The sequence below is a fragment of the Xylona heveae genome (assembly GCF_001619985.1).
Source record: "Xylona heveae TC161 unplaced genomic scaffold L228scaffold_1, whole genome shotgun sequence".
NCBI classification, from domain to species: domain Eukaryota; kingdom Fungi; phylum Ascomycota; class Xylonomycetes; order Xylonales; family Xylonaceae; genus Xylona; species Xylona heveae.
This window is the reverse complement of record NW_017264193.1, coordinates 305970-332955: the sequence shown is the minus strand read 5'-3', so window position 1 is coordinate 332955 and position 26986 is coordinate 305970. Positions and strand designations below refer to the sequence as shown.

General features: G+C 48.9%; 9 protein-coding genes across 9 annotated transcripts; 5 read left to right on the top strand and 4 right to left on the bottom strand.

Annotated features, from left to right (window-relative positions):
- Window positions 1-637: 637 nt before the first annotated feature.
- Window positions 638-3866, top strand: L228DRAFT_207120 (topoisomerase I; the record flags this gene model as incomplete). Its single annotated transcript, XM_018329707.1, has 6 exons — window positions 638-701; window positions 875-1134; window positions 1240-2538; window positions 2595-2933; window positions 2982-3674; window positions 3732-3866. 6 exons carry the CDS (start codon window positions 638-640, stop codon window positions 3864-3866), a joined length of 2790 nt encoding a protein of 929 aa, XP_018191520.1.
- Window positions 3867-6181: 2315 nt separating this feature from the next.
- L228DRAFT_2099 (NAD(P)-binding protein) lies at window positions 6182-8240 on the top strand. Its single transcript, XM_018329830.1, has 4 exons — window positions 6182-6504; window positions 6649-6810; window positions 6908-7486; window positions 7548-8240. Exons 1-4 carry the CDS (start codon window positions 6450-6452, stop codon window positions 7892-7894), a joined length of 1143 nt encoding a protein of 380 aa, XP_018191519.1. The 5' UTR covers window positions 6182-6449; the 3' UTR covers window positions 7895-8240.
- A 600-nt stretch (window positions 8241-8840) lies between these two features.
- Window positions 8841-10636, top strand: L228DRAFT_2087 (hypothetical protein). The gene is made up of 2 exons (XM_018329768.1): window positions 8841-9026; window positions 9088-10636. Exon 2 carries the CDS (start codon window positions 9149-9151, stop codon window positions 10529-10531), a length of 1383 nt encoding a protein of 460 aa, XP_018191518.1. The 5' UTR covers window positions 8841-9026; window positions 9088-9148; the 3' UTR covers window positions 10532-10636.
- Window positions 10637-11176: 540 nt separating this feature from the next.
- On the bottom strand, window positions 11177-13979 carry L228DRAFT_257476 (FAD/NAD(P)-binding domain-containing protein; the record flags this gene model as incomplete). The annotated part of the gene is made up of 4 exons (XM_018333986.1): window positions 13761-13979; window positions 13511-13602; window positions 11259-13217; window positions 11177-11197 (listed from the first exon to the last, which is right to left on the bottom strand). Exons 1-4 carry the CDS (start codon window positions 13774-13776, stop codon window positions 11177-11179), a joined length of 2088 nt encoding a protein of 695 aa, XP_018191517.1. The 5' UTR covers window positions 13777-13979.
- A 350-nt stretch (window positions 13980-14329) lies between these two features.
- On the bottom strand, window positions 14330-16698 carry L228DRAFT_242352 (Methylmalonate-semialdehyde dehydrogenase). The gene is made up of 3 exons (XM_018331421.1): window positions 15792-16698; window positions 15089-15726; window positions 14330-14984 (listed from the first exon to the last, which is right to left on the bottom strand). Exons 1-3 carry the CDS (start codon window positions 16465-16467, stop codon window positions 14568-14570), a joined length of 1731 nt encoding a protein of 576 aa, XP_018191516.1. The 5' UTR covers window positions 16468-16698; the 3' UTR covers window positions 14330-14567.
- A 280-nt stretch (window positions 16699-16978) lies between these two features.
- Window positions 16979-19436, bottom strand: L228DRAFT_242350 (calnexin precursor). Its single transcript, XM_018331420.1, has 6 exons — window positions 19390-19436; window positions 19168-19325; window positions 18790-19075; window positions 18592-18722; window positions 17884-18537; window positions 16979-17802 (listed from the first exon to the last, which is right to left on the bottom strand). The coding sequence occupies exons 2-6, from the start codon at window positions 19297-19299 to the stop codon at window positions 17281-17283; spliced, it is 1725 nt and encodes a 574-aa protein (XP_018191515.1). The 5' UTR covers window positions 19300-19325; window positions 19390-19436; the 3' UTR covers window positions 16979-17280.
- A 975-nt stretch (window positions 19437-20411) lies between these two features.
- Window positions 20412-21385, top strand: L228DRAFT_251865 (Methylthioribulose-1-phosphate dehydratase; the record flags this gene model as incomplete). Its single annotated transcript, XM_018333653.1, has 6 exons — window positions 20412-20519; window positions 20570-20607; window positions 20671-21027; window positions 21081-21164; window positions 21219-21266; window positions 21322-21385. 6 exons carry the CDS (start codon window positions 20412-20414, stop codon window positions 21383-21385), a joined length of 699 nt encoding a protein of 232 aa, XP_018191514.1.
- Window positions 21386-21575: 190 nt separating this feature from the next.
- Window positions 21576-22293, bottom strand: L228DRAFT_235085 (hypothetical protein; the record flags this gene model as incomplete). Its single annotated transcript, XM_018330690.1, has 4 exons — window positions 21576-21703; window positions 21754-21919; window positions 21988-22097; window positions 22167-22293. The coding sequence occupies 4 exons, from the start codon at window positions 22291-22293 to the stop codon at window positions 21576-21578; spliced, it is 531 nt and encodes a 176-aa protein (XP_018191513.1).
- A 729-nt stretch (window positions 22294-23022) lies between these two features.
- Window positions 23023-26846, top strand: L228DRAFT_216026 (P-loop containing nucleoside triphosphate hydrolase protein). The gene is made up of 2 exons (XM_018330106.1): window positions 23023-23405; window positions 23463-26846. The coding sequence occupies exons 1-2, from the start codon at window positions 23247-23249 to the stop codon at window positions 26670-26672; spliced, it is 3369 nt and encodes a 1122-aa protein (XP_018191512.1). The 5' UTR covers window positions 23023-23246; the 3' UTR covers window positions 26673-26846.
- The last annotated feature ends 140 nt before the right edge of the window (window positions 26847-26986 follow it).

Genomic DNA, 26986 nt, shown 5'->3' with positions numbered 1-26986 from the left:
GAGCATTCTCTCATTCCCTCATATTAACCAGGTTACTTGCAGCACAAGGTGACGACCGTGCTGTGGAATACCCGCCCTTAGAGTGAACCGTACTACTCAAAAGAGGAACTGCCAAGGCGGCTTTTCTCGCTTCCCCTTCCAAATTCTCGCGCTGGCAGAAGGATCATCATCTCTTCAGCCAATCAGACGCGCCGATCGCATGCCACCCTCTGTCGTTCCTTCCCTTTCCTGCCAAATGCTGAGTGACATGCTTTTCGACTAAGTTCTGCTCTCTCTTGCCTATGTCCTCACTTCCTTCCTTCCTCTCTCTCACAATACGTCCTATTTTCAATCTTCGCACTACCCTTCCACTGGCCTTACTTGAACCTTCTCACACTCGTTGCAACAACCTCATCAATCTTTCTTCATTATCTTCTCCACACTCAGAGTCAGCTCCAGGTGTCTGTCAGGCCCTGCTCTGACTTTCAGATTACACAAACATCGATACGCTTCAAGTTGGCCCGACTTTCAACCTCGACTCCCACCCACGCGCTGCTTCATTCCTTCGCGTACCCTCGCCCTACCTGCAGCAACAGCGGAACACTCTTATTCTCTTGGCTCAGAGCCTCCATCCAAACGACTTGGGCGCATTTTCAGAATGAGCTCATCCGAGGATGACATTCCCCTCGTTGGGGGCGGCAAGCTCAATGGCAACAACAGAGGTAGGTCACATTTGATTACAGTCCTTGGAGCCCTCCTCGACAACTCGTACTCAGAAGAAACGACCTTCAAACTCATATCTTCTCATATACACCCCATTCAAAACTCGGCTTCTCGAATTTCTCTCAATTCTCACCGCGTCTCAATGTACAAGACTAACAATATTCCTGTGTAGCTCATTCGCCAAAGTCGAAGGAAACTATTTCTGCCGATGTTGATAGGGAGATGAATAAAGAGAATCCTCCCCATGGCAGGGGTATCCAACCCGGCATCACACTGCGCCACGGCCCGGTTGAAGAGATGGATGTCGATGAGCCTGCCACTAACGGCGTCACTACAAACGGTGATATGCAAGGCAAGCGTAAATCCAGGGCTAGTGTAAATGGCACGAAGAGCTATAAGGAGCAAAGCAGCGACGAAGACGAAGAGCCTCTGGTACGTCACTTCCTTACTATTTGTTGAGGTTGGTGGCATTGCTGCCCGACCGACGCGAAAAATCCCACTACTTTTGAAGAAAGGTACTGAATGCTTTTGCAACAGAGCAAACGTCGCAGAACTTCCGCCGCCAACCGAAAGGCCGAATCAGAATCTGACGACGAACCGATTATTGCGAAAAAGAAATCTGGCGCCGGTCTCCCTAAAAAGCCCCACAAAGTGACCAAGGAAGACCTTGGTCTCTCTGATGATTCTGATGCTCCAATTAGCGCGAAATTGACCAAGACCAAGGCCTCTATCGAAAAACAAGCCGAGAAGGAGGCCAAGAATTTGCGCAAGGAGGAAAAGAAGCCTGCAGCAAGTAAGCGAGCTGCCAAAAAGGAGGAAAGTGATGACGAGCCGATTCAGAAGAAACGCCGCGGCACGGCTACGAAGAAGACACCCGTCAAAAAGGAAGAGTCTGACGACGACGTCCCTCTGGCTCGGAAGGCCCCGGCGAAGAAAGCGACTGGAAAAGGCAAGACGGAGGCACCTGCACCTGCGAAAAGGCAGCCTAAATCCGATGCAAAAAGCAAGACGCCCAAGCGGGAGCAGACTGAGGAAGCTGGGGAAGACGACGAGGAAGAATTCAGATGGTGGGAGAATCCCATGAAGGGTGACGGCACCAAGAAATGGACCTCGCTCGAGCACAACGGTGTCATCTTCCCTCCGCCCTATGAGCCTTTGCCTGCGAACGTGAAGCTCCTTTATGATGGCACACCAGTCAAGCTCCACCCAGAAGCTGAAGAGGTAGCTGGCTTCTTTGGAATCATGCTCAATTCTACACACAACGTGGAGAATCCGACATTCCAGAAGAATTTTTTTGATGATTTTCAGAAAGTTCTCAAGAAAACCGGAGGTGCCACTGATAAGGATGGCAAAAAGGTCAACATCAAGGAGTTTTCGAAACTCGATTTCCGGCAAATTTTTGAATATTACGAGTCGAAGAAGATCGCCCGAAACTCCCGAGCGCCTGCCGAGAAGAAGGCCGAAAAGGCTGAAAAGGAGAAAGATGAGGCGCCCTATATGTTTTGTCTTTGGGATGGCCGAAAGCAGAAAGTTGGAAATTTTAGAGTTGAACCCCCCGGTCTTTTCCGTGGCCGCGGCGAGCACCCCAAGACCGGCAGAGTAAAGCAAAGAGTTTTGCCTGAACAGATTACGCTCAATATTGGCAAAGATGCTCAGGTCCCCGCTCCTCCAGAGGGACACCGCTGGAAGGAAGTCAAGCACGACCAGGAAGGTACATGGCTCGCTATGTGGACGGAAAACATCAACGGTGCCTATAAGTATGTCATGCTTGCGGCAAATTCAGACATCAAGGGTCAGAGCGATTTCAAGAAATTTGAGAAAGCAAGGGAGCTCAAGGTAAAAATAATTCCTCGCCTATCGCATCTCTGACACTTGCTGACCGGTCCTGGTAGAAACATATTGATCATATCCGAAAAGATTATCGCAAAAATCTTACTGCGAAGCTGATGGCTGACCGCCAATTGGCTACCGCTGTCTACTTGATTGATCAGTTCGCTCTGAGAGCCGGAAATGAGAAGGGAGAAGACGAGGCTGACACCGTTGGCTGTTGCTCACTGAAGTATGAGCATGTGACACTGAAGCCGCCGAACAAGGTTGTCTTTGATTTCCTCGGTAAAGACAGCATTCGCTTTTATGAAGAGTTTGATGTCGACCCTCTTGTGTTCACAAACCTTAAGATCTTCAAAAAGCCTCCGAAGGAGGAAGGTGACGAGATTTTCGATAGGCTGAATGTAAGTCAACCTCTCCATTTGCATTACCCATTGCTGATAACTTTTCAGACTTCGACGCTCAATAAGCACTTGTCGGGCTACATGCAGGGTCTTACAGCTAAGGTCTTCCGTACTTATAATGCTTCGTTCACCATGTCACAGCTCCTGCAAAAGATGAAGTCGGAGGGTTCTGTGGCCGAAAAAGTCAAAGACTACAACGAGGCCAATCGCGAAGTTGCGGTGCTTTGCAACCACAAGCGTACAGTCGCAGCTGGGCATGCCGGACAGATGGAGAAGATGGGTGATAGAATCAAGGGTCTCCAGTATCAAAGATGGCGAGTCAAACAAATGATGATTGATCTGGAAGGTGCCAAGATCAAGAAGAAGAAGGGCGCACAGTATTTTGAGTTGGACGAAGATCTTGACGAGGAATGGATCAAGGAGCATCAAGCGTTCCTTGTCCAGGAACAGCGCCAAAAAATCGAGAAGAAGTTCCAGAAGGACAATGAGAAGCTTGTTGCCGAGGGCGAGAAGGAGATGAAGACCAAAGAGCTGCAGGAACGTTTGAAGGCCGCGGATGAGCTCGCCGACAAATTCAAGAAGGAGAACAAGACGAAGAAGGTCGTTGCCGAAGGCAAGGGTGTGACGCTCGAAAAGCTCGAGGCGAATGTGGAGAAGCTCGATCAGCGAATTACGACGATGCAGGTACAAGCTCTAGACAAGGACAACAACAAAGAAGTGTCTCTCGGTACCTCTAAAATCGTAAGTTTCTTTGTCATTTCTCTTCCGGAATTCATTGCTGACGTCATTCCTTTCCAGAACTATATCGATCCCCGTCTCACGGTCGTCTTCTCGAAGAAGTTCAATGTCCCAATTGAGAAATTCTTCTCCAAGACACTGCGCGAGAAGTTCGATTGGGCGATCAAGTCGGCTGACGAGAACTGGGAGTTTTAAAGCGACTCTTTCCTTTAAGAAGAAATCATATGGCCAATTCAATCAAACGGCCCCTTACTTCACCTGTTACACGCTGTCAAAACCGATAGCTCTTTCAATTCCTCCTTTGCGGGCGACGAAAATTCTTTTCTATATTTGTTTTCGCCGCCACCGGCGTTTGAAGACAATTGCATTGTGCGCAAGTCGTTGCGCCATCAGAGCGACAATCAATATTTTACATGGAAAGGGTGGCAGATCCTTCGCTACTTTGGGGTTGGAGCTGGTTGCGAGATGCCGATAGCGCACGGTGGCATAAGTTTCTTCCCCAGCCAGGCGCAGACATTCTGGTGGGATTGCATAGCGTATTTTGAAGACCACTACAGAAAAGTAGTTCTTTTAAGCATAAGAATTCTAGACTCATTCTAACATATATTCACTCCTGGTATTTTTTATTCTTTTTTTTAAGTGACCGAATTCAGGTGCTGGAGGATTAGCTTGAAAAGAGTAACTGATGGGGAGTGCGATTAGCGGATCATGTAGAGGGGCTTCACCGCGCCGACTGTAATTGGTCAACGTGATAGCTTCTCTGAAGGGCAACAATCACCACAGCACAGAGAGAGGGAAGAATCATGTTACTGATTGGCTTGACAACACTTAGATTGCTTAGTATTTACGCTCACATCTAGGCTCAGTTTATTGCTCTCGTTATCTTGGCTACGGCAGCAGGGTGCGGGATTGTTTTAGCTCATTCGAAGCAATGAGATAGCAGGCGAGTCAGATAATTAAGAAAGATTGCCTAGTGGCCGTTGAGGACGTGAAATGCTGATAACATTGATGCGGAAGATGTCTATTGCTTCGGTCGATCGGCTTAGATCTCGGCATCTTGGAGCGGAGATGAAGACGTGCTCATTGATCCCTGTTCCTCCATTTCCTGCTTCATCTTATGAAAGAGAATATCGGGTTCGTCTGCACCTTCGGTCAATCCGACGATTAAGTCAATTGAGGACGTGGTATTACATTCAAGGCTGAGGTTTTGTTCTTGAAAATCTCATACAATCAATTTTACCGCCACCCGTGTCTTCTCCCTGCATCGAGAAAGCGAGACATTATCGGTTTGGCCGCTGAATATGTCGTCCCATTGTTGTACCAACGGCTGGTTCGCCGAAAAAATCCGAGCAACGGCCTCGCACCGGCGTATGTTTCTACACTACTGTAGGGGCTTTTAAAGGTTATTTCGCTACAATGCACAGCTGCATCATCTGCTCCAAATCTGTCATGGTGTGGTCGTGCTAAATATCTCTCATGAGGTCTAAACTGTTCGTTAAAGTGTGTTCTAGGGCATTCAGAACGCAGCCAGAACGAGATGCGTAGCGGTCTGCCTCGTGGGCTCCGCCACTCTAGGCTACATCACAGCAGCAAAGCAGCTACTGAATCTCCTTTAGTGGCCGAAAGGGTCCACGGCGTCCCTTTGGTGCAGGTGGACCTACCCACTCAGCTCATCAAACTGGAGCAGGGAGAGGCGCAAGGGGAAATCGGTCTGTCTAAAACGCCCCACTAATGTTCCTCGACCCCGTCCCTGAGCCAAGGTTGAATTGTATTGCTAACGGCGGCCGACCAGGACCGATCCCGCTTGGCCCTGTCTCCTCGTGTCTTGTGTTTTCATTTCGCACTCGCAAAACGAAGAAAGCACGGCGGAGCAATCGTCCCTTTTTCCTTTCTTCCTTTGAAGCGGATACAAGTGCTATTTCCAAGCAATTCTCTAACATTGGCGTAACATGGGAATGTACCATACGGCGAGAGAAGGCCATGATATGACCTCTTTGAGGGGCAGAGATTAGTGTCTGTCGCGTGCATCCTACGGTAATAATGCGACGGCAAATGTTCCATCCCCTGAATCTCTTGTCATTTTGAACCATGCGCTCGGAAAATCATACTACGAGGAAGATCGTCATCATCTGACCAGCAATTTTGACCGGATAGAGTAATATCGACCCGTCCCCTGTTGTAAGATCCCTTGCAGCAAAATGGCACCATCTAACTCCAAGAGATGATAGTGAGAAAGACAATTAATTTGCCGTACGGAGTGTGTGTCTGACATCAAGCCATGTGTATGGCTCATCTTTTTTTTTTTCTCTCTCTAATGCAAACCTGCAAGGCGGTCAGTGCTCCAACGACCGCTTCAATACCCGATATTTGCCCGCACCCTCTGTTATAATCACATTGTGGGCTCCGATAATAACAATCGGTCCCCTGTAAATTAATTCTTTATCGATCCGCTCTTCCCCTTCTCTCCTTTGCCTCTCTTCTCCTGCAATTTTTCCATCTAGCAAAGAATTGCGCCCAGTGTGCGGACACTTGGGTTTGCTTATCTATTTTGACTGTCTATTTGTGACTTGATAACAATCATTTGACAATCGTCTGTCAAAGGAAAGCGCTGTTCTCGGAGCCGTGCTCCGCTAAAAGTTTGAATTGTGCGAGAATTGAGGGGCAAATATATAATCCGCACCCCTAAATTTACCGTTGACCTACACACTTCTCCGACTCGAGCAGCAAGATTCGCAGCGAAACAAACAATAATTAGCATTTCTGCTATTTGGCCAAACCATGGCGACGACGGATGGAGCGGAGAAGCCTACCGTGTTGATTATTGGCGGATTAGGTACGCAGGATCTCCTAATGAAATCTTTACGATCTGCCTGGGCCACAGGCTACAGGCGGTAAAGAGAAAAATTGTTTTAACGAAAAGTCGTGAGGAATGGAAGCTTACATTGGTGACCCTCGCCTTGGGGGCTCTTCACAACAGGTTACATTGGTCGTTTCCTTGCATTGCATATCCACGAAAATAACCTCGCCTCAGAGGTGCGCCTTGTTGATAAGGTGCTCCCGCAATTGGCATGGCTGGGCCCAGAGTTTAAAGATGCTTGCGCGCAAGATAAGTTTATGCAGGCGGATGCGTCCCGAGAACGTACGCTGCCCCTTTTCCCGTGCTGACTCCTTGCGACGATGAGGGAAGAAGCGAGACTGATTTGGCTGACAATTGCTGTCTTTTTTGCAACCAACAGATTCACTTTCGCGTGTTTTCGATCGGCCGGACGGTAAACAATTTGATTATGTTTTCAATTGCGGCGGAGAAACACGATATTCACAGGATGATGAGGTGTACCGATTACGTACATACAATCTTTCAGTGGAGATTGGCAAGGAAGCCGCTCGGCGAAATGTGAAATGTTTTGTCGAATTGAGCTTAGGAAGCGTTTACAAGTCAGAGTCGAGTCCAAGAAAAGAGACGGATAAGACCAAGCCGTGGAAACGCGTTGCGAAATGGAAATTGTCCGCCGAGGAGGAACTCCAAAAAATCGAAGGCCTGAATCTGGTCATTCTGCGACTGGCATATGTCTATGGCGATTACTCTGCCAAGTTCGTCGGCACGGCGTTGAGCATGGCTCGCGTATATCAACATCTTGGCAAGGAACTCAAGTTCTTATGGAGCAAGGATACCCGTGTAAATACGGTGCACATCAACGATGTAGCCAGGGCCCTCTGGCGAGCAGCCGACTGGTATGCGCACGGAAAGGATGGTTGGGATGAAGCCAGTTTGGGCAAAACTCCGCTTTTTAACATTGTGGATCACGGAAATACTTGTAAGTCGTCGACTCACCCCGCCCTTCTAGATGCGCAAAATCACTCATCTCATCTTTCCAGCTCAAGGAATCATGTCCGAGCTAATTGCTCAGATCTTCAACATCCCTACCGGTTTCCAAAACAGCGTGATATCCTCATTTGCTCGTCTTAATCTCGACTATGTTGTTGATGATGTTAATGATGAGACGCTTGGCCCCTGGGCCGATCTCCTCGCTGCCGCCAACATTACCCGTCCAGGCCCACTAAATCCGTTCATGGAGAAGGAACTACTCAAGGACGCTCACCTCTCTCTGGACGGTAGCCGCTTCGAGAAAGTGACTGGCTTCACATACGAGAAACCGCGACTTACCAAAGAGGAGCTGGAAAAGGTTATTGAAAGCTATAAACGGATGAATTGGTGGCCTTGACGATGCTTTCGCCCATAACCTCTGCCAGATTGACGACCGAATTCACAAGTGCAGCTTGATTTCGACGAAAGAATTAGCATCTCATCTATCTCCCTACGACTGATGACGATTATGCATTATCAGGCGTCCTGCGATCTCTCTATTTTCGGGCTCTGCTCTAACAGCCAAGCAGGAAACGGGCGTATGTAACGAAATGCAACTGAGCATGTCAAAGAAGCTTAACTGCTTTACTCGACAAGCAAAGCTGCCATGCAATATATATCTCGACCGATCCAATTCACTGCTGGCTAGAAGAGGAGCAATTTCGGTACGACATGACCAGAAGATGTCTTTACTCTAATCATTTTGCAACCAAGGAAGCGTTTATTCTCGGCATTTCTGGCTCTTAGTTGCTTGCGGGAGGACACGGCGCTCGTTTGGGTTTTTTTTTATCCATGTCTCCATGTCTATACCATATTTCCGTTTTATGCATTAGCGTGGCTCCCAGTGATTTACTGGTTTATCACTTTTAATTCAGTTTATAGAATTCCTAGACCCATTCTCATTTGAGCTTTGTTTATCCATCAACTTGACAATCATCCTGCGTTTTCTAACACGTCTTTGTTTGAGCATATTGAAAAATCGATGCCAATGCCCATATTTAATTGGTAATTAATGTTTAACTGTTACTGTATTATAAGCAGTATATTTAGATGAGCCGCGGGGTGATCTTCTATATAGAGGAACCAAGCTTATGCGTCGGATCTTTATTTCGTCTCATTGCTTGTCACATTTATAGAAACGCATTGATTGAATATAATGAAGATTCTCGGCTCGGTCCGTTCGGGCCCCTGAAGCGATGCCCAATTGATAAGTGAGTAGTCACATGTGACGCAGTCCTTACAGTTGAAAGTGTACACAGCCAGTACACAGCGTCATCTAGCCCCAGAAAAATATTCTACATCAATGACAGCTCATTAGCTTTCCTCTACATCAGCCCTTCTCGATGGAGCTTATTCCAAGGTCTGAATAAGGTCCATCTGGAAGGATGCCTCTATTGTCATGATCAGCTCGCACGGAGCTCTTACTCTTCAACCTCAATTGATCCTCAATCGATCATTTATTTCAACGCAACGGGCTCAGACCCACACAGGTTCGCTCATTTCAAATTGAGAATTTTTCCAAAGACTCTAACAGGCTAATTGTCATTGCAGCGTGAGAATCCAGACTCACTGAAGCCACACGGCATCTGCTTCTCTCAAGATTCACGCCACAATGGATTTTACAAACCTTCCATTTGACGTCGTGATTGGGATAGTCCGACTACTTGAATTTGCGGACATCGCACGGTGTCGTCGTGTGTGTGCTTCATGGAGCAAAGCTTTTTCTCATCCAGAGCTGCTTCGTGACGTCCTTTTGTGGAGTGTGCCTCTAGCTAGAGAAGTAAAGTACTTGAAAAAGCTGGAACAGTCAGGGTTGCGTTCGGCTCTGGAGCGGCGCTGGTCTGAGATCTTTCAGGACGTAGCACCTCGTTGGGATGCTTTGAAGAAGGCGAGGCCTCGGTCTACCCAGCGCATCTCCTTTTATCGACCCTCAGCCTCGAACTCTCCATTAGTATACGACGTGGCTCCATGGCATCGCATTGATTCCAGTCGGAAGTTTTTCCCGGAATTTGACGAAGCGGATCGCCAATGGACTTACTCGGATGGCTTTCTAGTCTTCCCGGAGCCGACAAATGGAGACTACTTGGTTCTCGATTTGCACTCGAGGGGAATACTTGGAAAGGTCCCTTTCTTGAGAAAGGGAAAGACTGTTAGAAGAATTCGACTAAATGAAAATATCCTTGCAATTGAATGGGCAGAAGAACAGCCTTTCCATCAGCTCAGTCCCCTTCACCCAGAGGAGCTTGTGCATCGCCATTTTGTGTCTATTTTTCAACTCGAAACTGAGCCAGAAACAGAAGATGGGTCCCAGTCTGATTCGCCGGTCCGCTTGGACGTACAGCTCCGTTATGAATGGAAGTTACACTTCTTGGGACTGCCTCTGACTACTCGAGATCGATTTTTTACAGTACACACAGGTTCCTATTATGCGGCGTACTTCTGGCAACCGAATCGGAATGCGTGGGGTGAGGATGAACCGATTGAATCGTTGATAATCTGGGACATTACACCTGCAGGGCAGGCTCACTCTGATTCTGAATCTCCCCTTTCGTCAGCCAATGTTCACGGGCGTGACCACAAAGATCTCGGAGACGTGAAAAATAGTCCTACTGTTGTCAAACGTCTAAACTTTCGGGACCTGGAATTCTTCAACGTTAGGCAGGGCAACGAACCTAAGTTGAAACGCTTGGATATCGATAAAGGCGTGATCTATTTCCGCGAAGAAGTGAAAACCGGCCTTTTTGGTAATGATGTCACGGCAGGTCTTCCCTTACACCAAAAGTTTAAAGAGACTATCACTGCCCTTCCAGTTATCGGCAATGGCCCTATCCAGCGAAAAGAACATGATGATCCTGACCCGTTCTTTCAGGGCGGTGTTGCGAATTACCGCCTATTATATTACGCATCGAGATTTAGAAGTGGTTTCAAGGGTATAAGTCTCCGTAACAGGGTAAGCATCTTTGTTTTTTTTTCCTCCATCCGTGTTACTGGGTAGATTATGCCTCGGGAAGGGTGCTGCCTCTTTCTGCTCACCAATTTTGTGTGTTTAGATCCCAAACGACGACATAAGAGTTGCTTCTTTTAGTAAGAAACACAATGTTCTTTTCATCGGCGAATTGAAATCCACAGCAAGCTGCCCAATCCCGACCTGTTCAATCTGGTTCGGCTGTATGAAATCATATTATTTTGACGGCGATTGCGAAAATGATCAAAACTTACTTGATCGCAAGGTTGGAATGCAGCTTCTCGGCAGTAGTCAGGTCTATGTGGACGAGCGCTGGCTCATTGGTGAAGGTTTTGACGGGAAGATTACAATATGCAGGTTTGGTCTGGGATGACGATGATGCCTCCATGCCTCTATCACTTATTTTATCATATTGCATGTGCTCACAATTCTCCCGCAATATCCCTCTTTTCCTTTATTCTTTGTTAGCATCCGATTGACCGCGAATGTGTGGTCCCATTTTCTCATAACTACTTACCCAGGGCTCATCAGCTTTACACTTGACGAATTGATGACATAAAATGAACTACTATCTACTATATTCAAACTACATTTTCTTTTATCCGTATTTTTTTTTTTTTTTTTTTTTTTTTAAAAAAAAAAACACCCCCCCCCCCCCCCCCCCCCAACGCCGTATTAGCGTCGAAGCTCATAACTCTATAAAAGACGATAGTTAACGCTATAGAAACAATTTAAACACAAAATAATAAGCATATACACCCGCAAAAATGACCGGTCTCAGGAAAAAGTACAGCCAGGGATACTCATTTTGCAGCGCAAAGCCAAGCATCCTGAGGATCCACCGCTCAATCGTCGACCTCGGCGCTCCCGGCGTGAAGAAGAAATCATCCATGGCGCCATGCGAGACGGCCGACGTCCTGTACGCTCGCCGAAACATGTCCTCTTCGTAATCTTTGACTTGTCCGTCCAATCGACCCAGCATCTCCGCATGCCCTTGCCCGTCTTCCCCTTCTCCTTCTCCTTTTCTATCCGCCTGTCTCTCATCATGTTCTCGCGTCCCCCTCGAAGAATCCGTACCCTTTACAGCATCAACGATCCTCTTGGCGAGGCTCAGCGCATCTTCCATTGCTAAATTGACGCCCTCGCCCGCATACGGCGGCATCACGTGTGCTGCGTCGCCGAGCAGCGTCAATCCGGGCACATTCTCCCACTTGAATCCCACAGGAAGCACGTAGAGACCCTTGACGGGCACGACGGCGGCGTCGTCGGCCTTGTGTATAAAGTTGAGTAGATCCGGTGACCAGTCTTTGTATTCGGCGAGTAAGGCTTCTTTGGCTGCGCGGCCTTTTGTTGGGTCGAGAAAGTTGTTGTTGTTGTTGTTGTTGTCGTCGGCCCGTCTTGACCCTTTGGATCCTTGATCTTGACTCTGGCTGTTATCATTTCTGCGTTCATTGGTCGTGGAGTGGCTCGAGTCAAAATCTTCCCGGACACTGCTCACATACACGTTAATGCTCCCATCGCCCAGCTGCTGCGCCGTGAGGGATTGGCCGTCCGAATAAGCAAATACCGAGCCGCGGTTGACGAGCTTGTATACCTCTGGCGCGGTGACTTGCGCGTTCGGGATGGAGAGCGCAGTCCGGATGATGCCTGCGTAGTATGGTTTCGTATCTTGCGGTATAACGGGTTCCTGTTGATCATGTCGTCTCTGGTGCTCCGAAGAAGAATGGGCATGGGTTTGAGTTTGGGCAACAATGAATGATCGGACTTTACTCCACAGCCCCTCCGCGCCGACAATCAGATCGAATCCGCGCTCGACATGTTCGTTGCCGTGCCCGTCTCTGAATTTTAATGCGTAGTTTCTTTTCTTTGCTTTTGCTTTTCCTTCTTTGCCGCTTTCTGTATCCTCTGAGGATACTCCTTCTCCCCTTTCTTCTGGGGACACTGCGCTGGATGCTTCAGACACTTCACCCACTTCACCCACTTCCGCTTCCATTTCATCTAGTATAGCAATAAGCCGTCTATCCCACTTAATACACCCCTCCGGCAAACTCTCATACAAAATCCTACGCAGCTCGGCGCGATCAATTTCCGGCCTGGCTCCCGCACGGTCTGTCTGCGTACTATTTGCGCCAAGTACGTCGCCGCCACTCTGGCCATTGGCCTTGCCCGGGCCATGCTGGAGATACACTTTCCCTTGCTTATCGCAGAGCAGGAGCGCCTCGCCGTCATACCGCGCGTGTTGAAGGAATGCGTCGTACAGCCCGCATGCGCGCAGCGCGGCGATGCCCGTGTTGGTGTGCAGGTCGAGACTGCCTCCCTGGGAGCGGTAGTTTGGATGTGTGTCGGACTCGAAAATGGTGAATGATATGGATTGGCTGAAATTGGGGAGATTGGGGCCCTCTCGTCCAGAGGAGGTTTGTGGAGGAGAGGGGTCCTGGGAGGATTGAGATGCCTGGAGAGGTAAGACGTGCAGGAGCCGGGCGAGTGTGCATCCGGCTGGCCCGGCGCCGATGATGGCGATGTTGAGAGGCGGCATTGTTTGATGTTTGTAGTTGTAGTTGTAGATTGTTGGGTAGTACAGTACTTGTATATGACTTGGTTGGATTGGTTTGGATAGAGTGGCGGTCGAGTCTGCTTTGGTGGTTGATGGTGGTCGGGTGTTGAATGGGGATGGTATGTTTTGTTTATATTCTTTCTTTTCGTCTTCCTTGTCTTTCTGTTGATGAGATCTGTCTTCTCGTGCTTTCGTACTTTGGTTTCTTTGGTTCCTTTGGTTCAAAACAAAAGCAGTTTGTCAAATCAAGCCCAGACACAAGCGTAGAAACCAGATGGCAATCGTAGACACGCGACGATAGATAATAAACAACTGACAACTGACAATGAACAATTCTCCACAACTCGATATGCCCCTCAGTATTTTATCTATAGTCCTATAATCAATCAGTCAACGTCCTGTCCCTTATCAACAACTTCCATCCAACGCTTTATTAGCACATGCAGCATACATACCACAACAATATCCCAATTTTCTTTATGAAGCCGGATGCAAGTCCAAACTGTGTATCCCGCAATGTTGTAAGATATCGGCTTTCGAATCAAGTCTAGAAAGTGTAGGTTGTCAGGTTGTCAAGTTGAACACAATATATTCATGACACTCGGGCATTGGGAGTGTATTTATATACCGCTCAAAGTCCATAAAAGCCCTAACAGCACAAATTCCTCTTCACTTACATCACAAATTATTACGCTCCCAACTTACACATTGCATGTTGCATGTTGCAGGTCTGCCCTGACGCTCGCCCGTCGCATGTCGCTGTCGCAAAGCCCGAATCTCCTCAACCCCAGGGATCCCAATACTAGCGCAGCTGTCTAACATCAACCAAGCCCAGCCACAACTTGAACTAAACGGTAGTCTACGGCTTAGTTGTGTAACTAACGTCCGCGAACTGTAGTCTGTCTGTGTCCGGGTGGGCTTGGGTCCCCTTAGTCCTGCGCCCCAGGGCAGCCTACGGCTACTTAGGCTACTTAGGCGTCCTAGGCGTCCTAGGCTATTTCTTAGCCCCTTGCGCCGCGTGAAAATTGAGCGGCGGGACCGAGAGGGCGGCAGGACGGGATGGTGTTTATCCGGGATGTCGGCTGGGAACACCTAACGGATATGATGAAAGGTGACAGGGTGAGCTGGTACGGAGGAAGCGCTCTGCTAATATGCTAATTCAGATGAGAGATTGAGCGGTCTGTTACAGAGATGGCATGTCGAAAGTGTCATGGTGGAAAAAAATACGGTATAGCTTTGGAAAAGAAATAAATGTATATATATATATATATATTTTCGGTGTCCTTTTACACAGGAAAAAATATTTCAACTAAATAAAACTGTGATTTAACGAACAGATAGTCAATGGAATTAAAATAGTCAAACATGTTGGGCTTGCTCATTAATATCAATTTTAATCCTAGGAAACGCCTGCGCCCTACAGGATGCGGGGTACTATATAACGAAATATTTCAGACTTGTTAATTGTGCCAAAATCCCCCAAAGGAGTATTCAAGTTGATAGTATCAACACTTAATCATGCGTGGGCATGACGACGCTGGCTTTGGTGGCAAGGGCGTCCTCGGCTCTCCACAAGCTCGTGACAGTCTTGAGCTGAGTGTAAAAGTTCAATCCGGGCTTGCCGTAGAAATTGCTCGCGCCTCCACCGGCGATACTCTTCTTGTTGCCGGTGAAGGAGAACATGGGCAGAGGAACGGGAATGGGCACGTTGACTCCGACTTGGCCAGCTTCAACTTGGTGCTGGAACTTGGTAGCGGTGGAGCCGCTGTTGGTGAAAATCGCCGTGCCGTTGCCGTACGGGTTCTTGTTGATCAGTTCAATGGCTTCGTCAAGGGTGTCTACATTGAGGCACACGAGGACAGGGCCAAAGATTTCCTCTGTGTAGCATTTCATGTCTGCCGTGACGTTGGTGATGACGGTGGGGCCGACCTACGATTGGAGTAATTGGTTAGATTTAAATTTTGACAGAAGAGGGGTCGAAAGAAATGAGAAAGAAAAGAAAGGATAACAAGGTGAATAAAAGAACGACTTACCCAGTTTCCGTTGGGATACTTGGGAGGCTTGTAGCCACGACCATCGAGCAAGATGGTTGCTCCCTCGTCCTCTGCGCTCTTGATAAGCTCCTCAATGCGCTGCTTGCTCTGAGGGCTAATGACCGGTCCCAGTTCTGCACCCTCTTCGAATCCGCCATTAACACTCAGACCCTTGGCGCGCTCTGCAATCTCGGCGACCCAGTCTTTGGTCTCGCCGACCATGACTAGGGTGCTGAGAGCCATACATCTCTGTCCCGCGGCGCCAAAGGCAGCGCCCACAATAGCATTGAGCGCGTGGTTCTTGTTGCAGTCCGGAAGGACAGCGGCATGGTTTTTCGCGCCCAGGTTGGCCTGGACACGCTTGCCATTGGCGGACCCACGAGTATAGATATATTCTCCTGCGCGATTGCTACCGACGAAGCTGATTGCCTTGATGGCGGGCTCATCAATGATAAAGTCGACCGTTCTGGCCGCACCGTGCACAATGTTGACCACACCTGGTGGAAAGCCTGCCTTTTCCGCGAGCTCCGCAAGAATCATTGCCGCGCCAGGATCTCTTTCTGAGGGCTTGATGATGATGCAATTACCGGTAATGGTGGCAATGGGGAGGCACCACAGCGGAATCATAGCCGGAAAGTCTGAAGCAAATTATTAGATTGGCACCAGAATTGAAGCGCAAAGATTATTCAAATTTATAACTCACTGAACGGGCAAATGCCTGCCACAATACCAAGTGGCTCGCGGTAGGTTCGAGTCTCCATATCCTTGGACACCTCGAGCACCTCGCCCAGCATCTGCGTAGTGATGCCGCATGCAGTTTCCGCGACCTGAAGTCCACGAAGCACATCACCACGAGCGTCCGCAAATGTCTTGCCCTGCTCCATCACAATGCTGGCGGCAAGCCGATCCCAGTGCTCCCGGATCAAGGACACGAATTTGAACATGATTTGCTGCCGATGCAGCAGGCTCTTGGACTTCCATTCCGGGAACGCTTTCTCGGCGGATTCAACCGCCGCCTTGAGCTCCTCATCGGTGCTCTGCGGGACTCGCGTCACTAGATTGTTGGTGGCGGGGTCGTGGAGGTCGATCCATGTCGTGGCTTTGGATGGCACAAACTTATTGTCCAGAAAGTTATGCGTGTCAATGACAGTCTGCACCTGCTCGTGACTCGTAGGGTATTGCTCTGGAGTGCTCGCCGCAGAGGTGGTTGCTGGCTGCAGATACCGCGCACTAGCATGCAGCGCTCTCACTGGACTGCTTCTCAGCTTCGACAGTGAACAGCTGGGCGGTGTTCGCGCTGACAGTATTGCAGGTCTAGAGAGGGATACTCTGCCAGAGTTGAAGGGCACGGCCTTCAGAATTGTTCGTCGAGCTGCCATGTCCAAGAGTCGATCGGTGGAAGAAAGGATAAACAACGGCTCACACGTCACAAGGAGCAAAGAGGTGTCACGAAGGGAGGAGGAAGAATGGCAAATGAGAATATTCAATTGAATCACAAAAAGAACAGATAGCCGGTCCTGTACCCGGGATTACCTGAAAAGATCGCTGATTGCCACGAGGATCAATCGCTCGGTGGAGGAGGAGCTGGAGGAACTGGCAACACTACAATGATAATACTGCCCTCTACGCCGGGCCCTGCCACCGGACCGGTGACACAACCAACTTATCGCCCCTCGGGACTATGATGGTCCCTTAACTGTCTGCTTAAACTCAGTTAGGAAATCCCACGCTGGAATGCGGGGCTGGCGTGTTACCGATAGGCGGCCAGCGTCGGCACAATTGGCCAATCGACCAGTGCCGAAGACGAGTATCAGACTTGCCAAACACAATATCAGATAAACATAAGATCCATCAACAAAGACCGATCACGGTCAAGTCGTTATTGTATGATATTAAAAAATCCCAAAAAATAAGAATAATTGAGAAATGCACATGTGTAGCTCTCCATTCACGGCATAATTGGCATTTCATTGATTAGAAAAAGAATGCGTAAATTTTTTTTTTCCCGAGAGAAACTCAATAAAAGGTTTACAGCAGTTGTACAGAAAAAGGGATGCTGCCTCCGCCTGTGGGAAGAGCGCTCAGAGATATCATGACCAAAATTCATTCTTTCCTTCTTCCGCTTCCGGGTCCATCACCTCCAAGAGGTAGACCATGCATCTAATGCCCCTCCTATATAAAATGCTGTACATCTACTCCGACGCAGCAGCCGAAGAGCGCGTGGTGCGCTTGTTCACCTCAGTCTCCGACTTCTCGGTGCCAGTGCTCACGGCCTCGGCAGTCTTTGCCTTGGCATCCTGAGCAGTCTCCTTGGCCTTGGTGGCAGCCGCCTTGGCCTGTGGGGCCGCGGCGCTGCCGCCAGAGAAGATGGCGCCAACCAAGATGGAGAAAATGGTGACGGCGATGACACCAATACCACCAGCAATCTCAGGAACGAAGCGAATAGCCTCAATAGGGTCGGTCTTGGCAATGGCCAAAAAGAGGTCAAACTTCTCGCGAATGTAGTGGATCGGGTCATCAGCGAACTTGAGGTCCATGGGAGACTTGGGCTTCTCAGAGGGCTTGGGCCGGGTAGCCTCATCCTCAGCCTTCTCGACGGCGTATTTGACGTCAAAAGTCTCCTTTTGAAGCTTCTCAGCGTCCTCAATCGAGTGACCAACGTAGATGTTGTCAAAGAGAATGTCGTTTTGCATGGTCCAGATCTCGAAACCAATCTAAAATGGGGCGCTGATTAGTCATCTAATCCCACTTTACAGCAAGATGAAGAGAGATTCTCATCGAGGACGGCTACTTACAGCACCAATGGGCTCAAAGTTAGAAGGAGTCTTGTCCTCAAAGTAGTCGGGGTTGGCAATCTTGCGAGGCTTCCACACGCCCTTGTAGGCGGGGTTGTCGATGAACGGCGCGGTCCACTTGCCCTTGAAGGCCGGGTTCTTCTTCAAGGGAGGAGTCCACTTGCCGCAGCCAGAGACTTCGTCACACTTGGGGTTGGGCACGGTAGGAGGAACCCAGTCACCGTCTTCCTCATCATCCCAGTCCTCGGGCTTCTCAGCCTCAGGGTCAGGAACGAAGGCAGGCTCATCCTCGAGCCAGTCCTCGGGCTTGGTAGCTTCCTCGTCGACAATCTCAAAAGGCGCTTCCTCATCCCAGTCCTCGGGCTTGGTGGCCTCGGGGTCAGCAATGCGGGCCTCATCAACCCAGTCGGCAGGCTTCTTGTCCTTGGGGTCGTCAATCTCCTTCTCAGGGTTGACCGAGGGGCTGAAGTCCTCCAAGAGGCTGCCAGTCTTGACCGACTCGCCGTCAACCCGGATCTCAAAGGTCTGGTCCGGCTTGACAATAAGAGTATACAAAGCGGTGAGCTTGGTGTTACGAGGAATGGGCGGCGACTTGAGGTGCTTCTCCTCGTATTCACCAGTCTTGGGGTTCTTGTGCTTGAAGATGAAGTGAACCTAGAAATAATTAATACAAACTGCACACTGAGACTGACGGGGACGAAAACCTGCCTTGTTGGTGGAACCGCACTTGTCGGGACCGAACATGATCACGTAGGGAGAGGCGTTGGAGAACTCCTCGGCGTGAAGCGCCTTGTTGTCCTTGAGAAGCTTCATGTAGGCACCACCGCACTCCAGACCATCTGTGGGACAAGCTCAGTCAGCGAGTTTTCCCTCAAAGTTGGACAGGAAGCAATTCATGGGACTTACTTTGGAGCTTGACCTCATACTGAACGACAAGAGTCTTTCCCTTGTTGTTCAGGGCCTTGTCGAACTTGGCGGAGATGGCATGGTGAGCAGCCGGGTTCTTGACGACGAGACCCTTGTCACCCTCAATGCCTTTGAGCACATGAGGCTCCTCGACCGCCCAAGTACCAACGTAAGCCCACTCCTCCTCAGTTGCCTTGTCGTCGGCCTTCTTGGCGTGCGAGGGAGACCATCTGGACTCCCAGTCGTCGGTGAATTGCTCAAAGAAAGGAGCTTTGACCTCGGAGGGCTGATGCACCAAGCAGCTGTCAGTGTTCCGCACAAATGAAGCTCCTAGCTCGCCATTCCAACGACACGGAGAGGCAACAATGAATGACTTACAGTAAAGGTAGGCTTCTCAATCGACGAAGTGGTGGCCGATTCAGCGGCATCAGCGACGGCATCAGCGCGGACCTGACCCACGAGGACCGCGCTGGACCAGACCGCCGAAGCAAGGACGGCGTTAAGACGCATCGTGATTCAGTATCTGCACAATGCACCTAAGAAGTAAACAGGAATAAATTAGCAAGGCGGAATGGAGGTGGAAGCCACACTCTCACGCACTCAGTCGTTCTTCTGATTCAGAAAAGAAACGAAGGTGGTGTGCTCTCCGGGGAAGGAAGTAGAAGAAGGTGCTTTTGAAGAAGGGCGAGCTGATAATGCGGAGCTCGGGGAGTCGAAAAGGACACGCAGTTACTTTCCCTCGGGCTTGTCGACTTATCAAACTAAACCATTCAGGTCACCCAAGCGGCCCAAGAGCGAAACTTCCGAAGCAAATGGAAACATGGCCTTTTTACCATGTAATTCAATCCACATTATCGACGATCCAATTGGGTTTCTATTGATGACTTTCATACCCTGCACATTCATACATGTTTCATTACATTGTCTGATGTTGAATATCAATCTTTCATTGACATGTCTTGGCACCTGAAAGCACCTCTCAACATGTAAAGCTCGTGGCCGCCTGAGACCCCTCGCTACCGATGCTTCTGGAACATGATCCAAACAAGGTAATCAGCTCGAGATCACGTTGACTTTGTCCACCAAACATTCAATGTAAGATATTTTACTTTCTAGGCTCTACTCGCTATCTACTTTGTACTTCAATAGCATTTGCACTTACTAGCAAATAGCATACCTTAGGTGAGCACAGTAGGTCAATTCTGTACCTTAAGTAATGCACCGGTGATTGGTTGACAGTTATGTGGGGAAGAGAAGTACAGTGCTGTGTACCGGTACTGTCAACACGAGCCTGATCTGCAATTGATATACCGTCCAGATTCCATTCACACTGTTCGGCTGGCATCAGCTATCTAGTCTGTAAGTACGTAGATATGATCGTTTCATTTCTGGGTCTTCAATTTCACATCTCAGAAGCTCTGACCGTGCTATACTGCCACAAGCACACGTTTCCCCGTCCGAATGATGCAATTGGAGGAAATGGGATCGGCAAAATTATCGCCGACCAAAATAGTTTCAATGGGTGAGGGGTCCAGCATCATTCTCCGCGTACTCATTCCTGTTGTCGCTTTATTTTTCTTTATAGATACACTCGCTTTCATAGATAAAAATCAGCCGCCAAAATGGCTGAACAGGCTGGGCAGAACGATCATCTCATCATCAGCCATGATTCCCAACACCCCGCGAACCTAATCTGCGAACTGTGCCGAAAGTTTTACACCTTAGGATGGGTATTTCTTCTCATTCTCAACCGCTGAAACAGTTGCTCATTCTGCTGTAGGTTACTGGTACTGGAGGAGGCACCAGCATTCGTAAAGAGTGAGCAAAATAAATCTTTTGTCTAAGCTGTGCTCGATTGCTAACCCCTGTAACCTCCAAAAGTGATCACATTTTCCTTGCCCCCTCGGGCGTCCAGAAGGAGCTCATGCAACCCACTGATCTCTTCGTTCTCGATTACCCAACTCGAAATTACCTCAGAAAACCCCAGCAGCTGAAGCCGTCTGCCTGCACCCCGCTGTTTTTGGCCGCCTTCGACCGAGGCGCTGGATGCTGCATCCACTCACACTCTCAATGGGCCGTGCTAGTGACGCTTCTTGTCGAGAGAGACCTTGGCAAGGACGCATGCTTTGAGATCAGCAACATTGAACAGATCAAGGGAATTGGCAAGGGTAGAGGCAAAGCCGGAAACCTGGGCTACTTTGATACGCTGCGCATTCCCATTATTGAGAACACTGCACAGTAAGCCCCACTTGACCGAAGGTAATAATGGATTCTGGCTGACAAAATGCTAGCGAGGAGGATCTCACTGAAAGCCTCGAGGCTGCCATGGAGAAATACCCTGATGCATTTGCCATCCTCGTTCGGCGTCACGGAGTGTAAGTCTCCAATGTGATCCCAAAATTCCAACTGCTGCTGATACTCTGTGACAGTTATGTATGGGGCGATAATGTGCACAAGGCCAAGACTCAGGCCGAAAGGTGAGAGAAATTAGAGCCTACAAGTTGATCTGTATTTTTCTGACCTGGAAAATAGTTTGGATTATATATTCCAGCTTGCCGTGGAAATGCACAAGCTGGGATTGCCGTGGAAAGTATAATATTCAACATTTGACAAAAAATAAATATCAACCCGATAAAATTCAAAAACCCACCCGAAAACATTTTATGACTGTTGAAACACCGATCTGATCACCTTGACTCCGATCATCAATGAGATTGGTAACACCAACAAAGCCACGGTTTTCCAAGCCCATTCTTTCAATCTTCCTCAGGCGTTCTCGCCATGACTTACAGAGCAATGGCTGCAACAACTGCGCCGGCAAAGCCAGCAATCGGTACAACGACGACATGATGAGCAGCCGCGCCAGTAGCGGTGCTTGTGGCAAAAACCGCGGCGGAACTTGATGTCGCAACTGCTAAATGTGATCAATATGTTGACTTGAAAGGTGCTACATCCCAGACATACCATGACTAGAAGAAGTGGAGTGCTTAGGAGACGCCTCCGTTGGCTCTACCGTCTCCGTTACCTTGGAGACACGGTGGGTGGGAGTGGCAGAGCTATCTTGCCAATAGTAAGAGCTGGCACAGGATGACAGACATTCTCCATATTTCTTTGTGTCCTCAGGAGATCCCTTTGATGACGAAGTCAGCTCACAAGAACTTTTGTCTCTGATCAGAACTAGAAAGGCAGAATTCTTACATTCCCTTGGTCACAATTTTGCGCGCATTGCGTGTTCTTGTTCGCCTGTGAATTGTTTGGACTCGGAACGCCCACACACGCCGCTTGACAGTTGAGATCCGTCGGTGTACCTATATTCAATTAGCTCGGTCGGTCATGCGAGAGTAGCAATGGATAGCAAAACCAAGGTATGCGCGTACATTTGTTCAAGCAGGCTTGCTGCGATGCCGTTGTTCCGCTAGGGCTCTGTCCGGTCGATGTGGAGTTTCCCAGCGCCGAGACCGCGACGGTGAGACTGAGCGTGGCAATCACAGTGAAAAACCTCATTGCGGAAGATTTCCGATTTTGTGACTAGATGCGATATGATATGAGACCTTGAAAAAAGAGCTCTTTTAGGTCTGAATGTTAGGGAGAAAGGAGGAAAGAAGAGAGAGAGAAAAAGAGAGAAAAGGAAGAGTGAGCAGAAGTTGGTATGTAAGTTGCGAAAAGTTCAAGAAGAATAGGAGGGAGACAGCGGGGTCCTCGTATGTCGCGCAGGTAGATAAAGAGGGGTTTCTATCTTGCCCACTTGAGCTGAAGTCGATATTTGCGGGTTTGGTTTCATTGTTGACAGGTGTCATTGCATAGGCTAATCGAGGAATGCAGTACAGCTATGCTGGACGAATTTCCAACTCCATGACATGACGAAACACTACCCGTTTTCATTCAGATCGTCTATATAACTGCCCTGACCAAGGTGTCAGGTGCCACATTCTCTACAAATGAGATCGTCTGGCCGTTCAGTGTTCTGATTTAGACTTCAACAGTTCCTCTTTCGAGCTTTCCCGAAGGGTCTTTGGTAGATTCCATGTTTGACGCGTTTCCAGAACTTTTGCTGCCAATCAATAGGTTATTTGACTGCTGTTTAATTGAAGGTTCGATTGATATAATTATTTGACAGGAATACTCGTGACTTTTTTGCCTGCGCATCCATTTATTTTGGGTCTTTTGATTTGATAGCTTGTGGATCGTTCTCAACCTTGGTGGTTTGTTCTTTTTGAGATCTAGAAGCGGAAATGACTTGGTTCGTTTCTGATTGGCTGGGTCCCTGTACTTAGCGCTCTGGAGGGCGATCGCGGTCCAAGAAACGGCCGGGGCGCGTCCCTGTCGGTCGCGTCTCCCCGCTGCCCACCCGCGCGTATCCTCTCCGGCAGCTTTCATGACGACTGTTATCGCGATTAAACGCAATTTCTCCGACATGTTCAGCCGTCCGGATTCGGCGAAGGCCACATTTGTCTCCAATGTACAGCGACGATGGTGATGATGATGGATTTGGCGGATTTGCGGGAATTGATGACGAAGATCTTTTAAACGCTGCAACCCAATATGATCATTCGACAACTCGGACCACTGCGAGGCAAAAAGGAGGACAGACGGGCCGTGTCCATCAATCAAGCACTGTAAGAAGAAATTCTACGATTCTATAAATACTCTCTAATTATATCTGCAAAACTCAGACTCCGATTATAGCTGCAGCACAATCGCGCCCCGCTCTCCCAACTTCCCTCTACGTTCGAGCAGCCGAATCGAAACGACAAAGGCTGAATGTCGTGGAGAAAACCGGTTGTGAAGCCTCTGCAGGAGCGCCTTTAGCCCATCGTGGTGATGATCATGCTAGTCTTTCAGCACACCCCGCGGCATATTTGACAACAGATGATTACGGATCGGACGAGCTAGATGAAGCTGATGATACACGGCTTGATCCTCCGTCCTCTGCCACAAAAGCAGGAAGAACCCCATCCATATTCCTTTCCTCCCAATCATCAGCGCGCACACCCACTCATCGAACAATAACTTTGGGCCCACAGACAAATCTTCGCCAGACAACGTTGTGGGGCGGAGCATTGCAGACAAATGTTCAGAATTCCCAAGGTGCAGCGCCTCGTCGGGCCTGGCCACTGGCCAACCAAGACGAGCTCCCTACACATCACAAACTAGATCCAGAAGCGCTGAAGACATGGGTGTATCCGACGAATCTTGGCACGATTCGAGACTATCAGTTTAACATCACTCAAAGAGGACTTTATCACAACCTTCTGGTCGCATTGCCCACTGGGCTCGGGAAAACGTTCATCGCAGCAACAATCATGCTCAATTGGTTTCGCTGGGCCCCCGAGTCTCAAATCGTCTTTGTTGCCCCAACCAAACCATTGGTCACGCAACAGGTTGAGGCCTGTTTTGGCATTGCGGGTATACCAAAATCCCAGACCACATTGCTTACTGGCAGCACACCTCCAGGTGTCAGGGCAGAGGAGTGGTTAAAAAAACGCGTGTTCTTTATGACACCGCAGACAATCATCAATGACTTGAAATCAGGGACATGTGACCCAAAGAAAATCGTCTTAGTGGTCGTCGACGAAGCCCACCGCGCAACAGGGAATTATGCATACGTAGAGGTCGTGAACTTCTTACGACGCTTTAATCCTAGTTTTCGTGTCTTGGCTCTGACCGCGACTCCCGGTGCAACTGTCGATGCCGTTCAGCAGGTTATTGATGGTTTGGGCATAGCCCGTGTAGAAATCCGCACAGAAGAGTCACTTGATATTCGCCAATATGTTCACAGTCGAAATATTGAGACCTTTATATTTGATCCCTCCGAGGAGATGACCATGGTGATGGATCTCTTTTCCAAGGCATTGCAGCCTGTGTTGGACAAGCTCAACCAACAGAACGCCTATTGGAGCAAAGATCCTATGAATCTGACACCATACGGCTTGACGCAAGCGAGGCAAAAATGGATGCTCTCAGATGCGGGGAGAAGCGCGCCCATGGGTCTGAAAGGAATGATGTTTTCCATCTTCTCGATTCTTGCTACCCTTGCTCATGCTATTGACCTGCTCAAATTTCACGGTATTGGTCCCTTTTACCACAACCTCGTCGGGTTCAAAAACGACACAGGCGCTGGGGAAAAGGGTAGTAAATACCGGAAACAGATCATCGAGAGCACGCATTTTCAGCAAATGATGAATAGGGTACATTCGTGGGTTGGGAACGAAAATTTTGTTGGTCACCCGAAGCTCGAATATTTGCAGTCGGTAGTCTTGAATCATTTCTTGGATGCCGGAGAAGGGGGACCAGCTGCTAGTGGTGCCCCTCCTGCCCACACACGAGTCATGATTTTCGTGCACTATCGTGATAGTGCTGAAGAGGTTGTGCGCGTCTTGAAAAGAAACGAGCTTATTAGGCCTCATGTTTTCGTCGGCCAGGCACATTCCAGGGGATCAGAAGGAATGGATCAGAAGAAGCAATTAGACGTCGTTCATAAATTCAAAATTGGCGTATACAATACGCTGGTTGCGACGTCTATTGGAGAAGAAGGTCTGGACATAGGCGAAGTCGACTTGATAGTTTGTTATGACTCTTCAGCATCCCCAATACGAATGCTTCAACGGATGGGACGTACCGGCAGAAAACGCACCGGAAACATTGCGCTTTTGCTCATGCGGGGCAAGGAGGAAAACTCATTCGTTCAGGCCAAGGACAACTACGAGAAAATGCAACATATGATCGCGTCGGGGGCTTACTTCAACTACCACGAAGATAAGTCGTTTCGGATCGTGCCGAAGGAAATTCAACCGGTTGTCGACAAGAAAGCTATTGAGATACCAGTGGAAAATACACAGCCAGATTTGCCAGAACCGCGGAAACGGGCAGCTCCACCAAAACGGCCACCTAAGAAATTCCACATGCCTGACGGCGTCCGTGCAGGGTTTGTTAGGGCGTCAAGACTTCAGGGTGAAACCAACTCTGATGGCACTACCGAGGAAGAGGCTGCTTTCCAAGTTTCAAAACAGTCAAGGGCAGCTCAATTGGTTGAACTTGAAGCTCTGCCTGATCTGGATGAAGTATTGCTGAGTAACCGGGAGGAGACAGAGCTTAGCCAGAGATATCAGCAAGTTTCAGGCGGCGATGAGGTGCAAGTTGTGAGTATGCCCCGGCTGAATGCCTATCCAGCTCGACAAAGGATCAGCTCTTATACAAAGCTCCTGAAACATGGCCAAGTCACGAAACGAACTGTTCGCCTACTTCATAAAATGCATAGCATTGGGAAAGAACAAGTCGAGCAGCTGGAGGAGAATGTCCATATGGAGGATCTCGAAGGCGACCCTATCGAGCTTGACGGGCTTGCAGTCAAGCTCTCCCCAGAGCCCGAAGTCGAGGACGCACAAGCATTTCCTTCTCAGAAGCAACTGAGCTCGCAGTCTCTTCGAAGAAAACAGCATGGTTCATATCCGGGTTTACGGACGGAGCTTGTCTCTCTTGAAGCGGAATCCTCCACCGATGAGAGTGCCACGAGCGGTGCACATCGCGGTCAAGGGCCAACCCAAGAAACAGATACGGACATGGATGATTTCATTGTGCCTGACGAGGAAGACGTGATGCCAGCTGAGTCGGCTGCGTCCTCCCCGCCCTCTGTTTTAGGCTCCTCCAAGCATCCATACTCTTCACCACGGCAGATTCTCGGATGCACAACAGCTGCAGACTCAGAGGAAGACCTTCCGGACATTGACACACTGGTGAACTGCCCAACGGACGGAAGAGATCCTTCTCCCATTAGTTCAATAAGTAATGCGAAACTGTCGTCGAGCTCGCCGGTACGCAATTTGCACAGAAACAAGAGAGCTCGACGCAATATTGTGGATGACAGCGAGGACAGTGACGACTAGATATGGTTTTGGATATGGATTAACAAGCATGTCTTACGGCGTTTAATGGGCATTATCATTGACGGTTTAGGGTATTATCATAATTGAGGATTATTTATTGGAGAGATGGGAGAGTATTAGACCTATCTAGTACGTGTCACTTTTATAAGACGCGAATATATGAAATTTATCGAGTCACTTCGTAATTCATGCAAAATTATGGTTTCTTTCAGTCCTCCATATCTGACAACTCTGCTGGCTTGGGCAATGCCTTTGTTCAGGGTCCGAGTCAACGAATCCACCCTCCTGCTCTTCGCTTGCAGCGACCAACAGGG

Excerpts from the sequence above, each read along its gene's own strand:
- L228DRAFT_2099 (XM_018329830.1), top strand. The coding sequence starts at position 6,450 with ATGGCGACGACGGATGGAGCGGAGAAGCCTACCGTGTTGATTATTGGC. Across the intron at positions 6,505-6,648 it reads GTTGATTATTGGCGGATTAG|GTTACATTGGTCGTTTCCTT; the intron begins GTACGCAGGATC and ends TCTTCACAACAG. Across the intron at positions 7,487-7,547 it reads TGTGGATCACGGAAATACTT|CTCAAGGAATCATGTCCGAG; the intron begins GTAAGTCGTCGA and ends TCATCTTTCCAG.
- L228DRAFT_2087 (XM_018329768.1), top strand. The coding sequence starts at position 9,149 with ATGGATTTTACAAACCTTCCATTTGACGTCGTGATTGGGATAGTCCGA.
- L228DRAFT_242352 (XM_018331421.1), bottom strand. The coding sequence starts at position 16,467 with ATGGCAGCTCGACGAACAATTCTGAAGGCCGTGCCCTTCAACTCTGGC. Across the intron at positions 15,727-15,791 it reads GGCAGGCATTTGCCCGTTCA|ACTTTCCGGCTATGATTCCG; the intron begins GTGAGTTATAAA and ends AATTTGCTTCAG. Across the intron at positions 14,985-15,088 it reads AGTATCCCAACGGAAACTGG|GTCGGCCCCACCGTCATCAC; the intron begins GTAAGTCGTTCT and ends CTCCAATCGTAG.
- L228DRAFT_242350 (XM_018331420.1), bottom strand. The coding sequence starts at position 19,299 with ATGCGTCTTAACGCCGTCCTTGCTTCGGCGGTCTGGTCCAGCGCGGTC. Across the intron at positions 19,076-19,167 it reads TTGAGAAGCCTACCTTTACT|CCCTCCGAGGTCAAAGCTCC; the intron begins GTAAGTCATTCA and ends TTGGTGCATCAG. Across the intron at positions 17,803-17,883 it reads ACTTTGAGCCCATTGGTGCT|ATTGGTTTCGAGATCTGGAC; the intron begins GTAAGTAGCCGT and ends GCCCCATTTTAG.
- L228DRAFT_216026 (XM_018330106.1), top strand. The coding sequence starts at position 23,247 with ATGTACAGCGACGATGGTGATGATGATGGATTTGGCGGATTTGCGGGA. Across the intron at positions 23,406-23,462 it reads GTGTCCATCAATCAAGCACT|ACTCCGATTATAGCTGCAGC; the intron begins GTAAGAAGAAAT and ends TGCAAAACTCAG.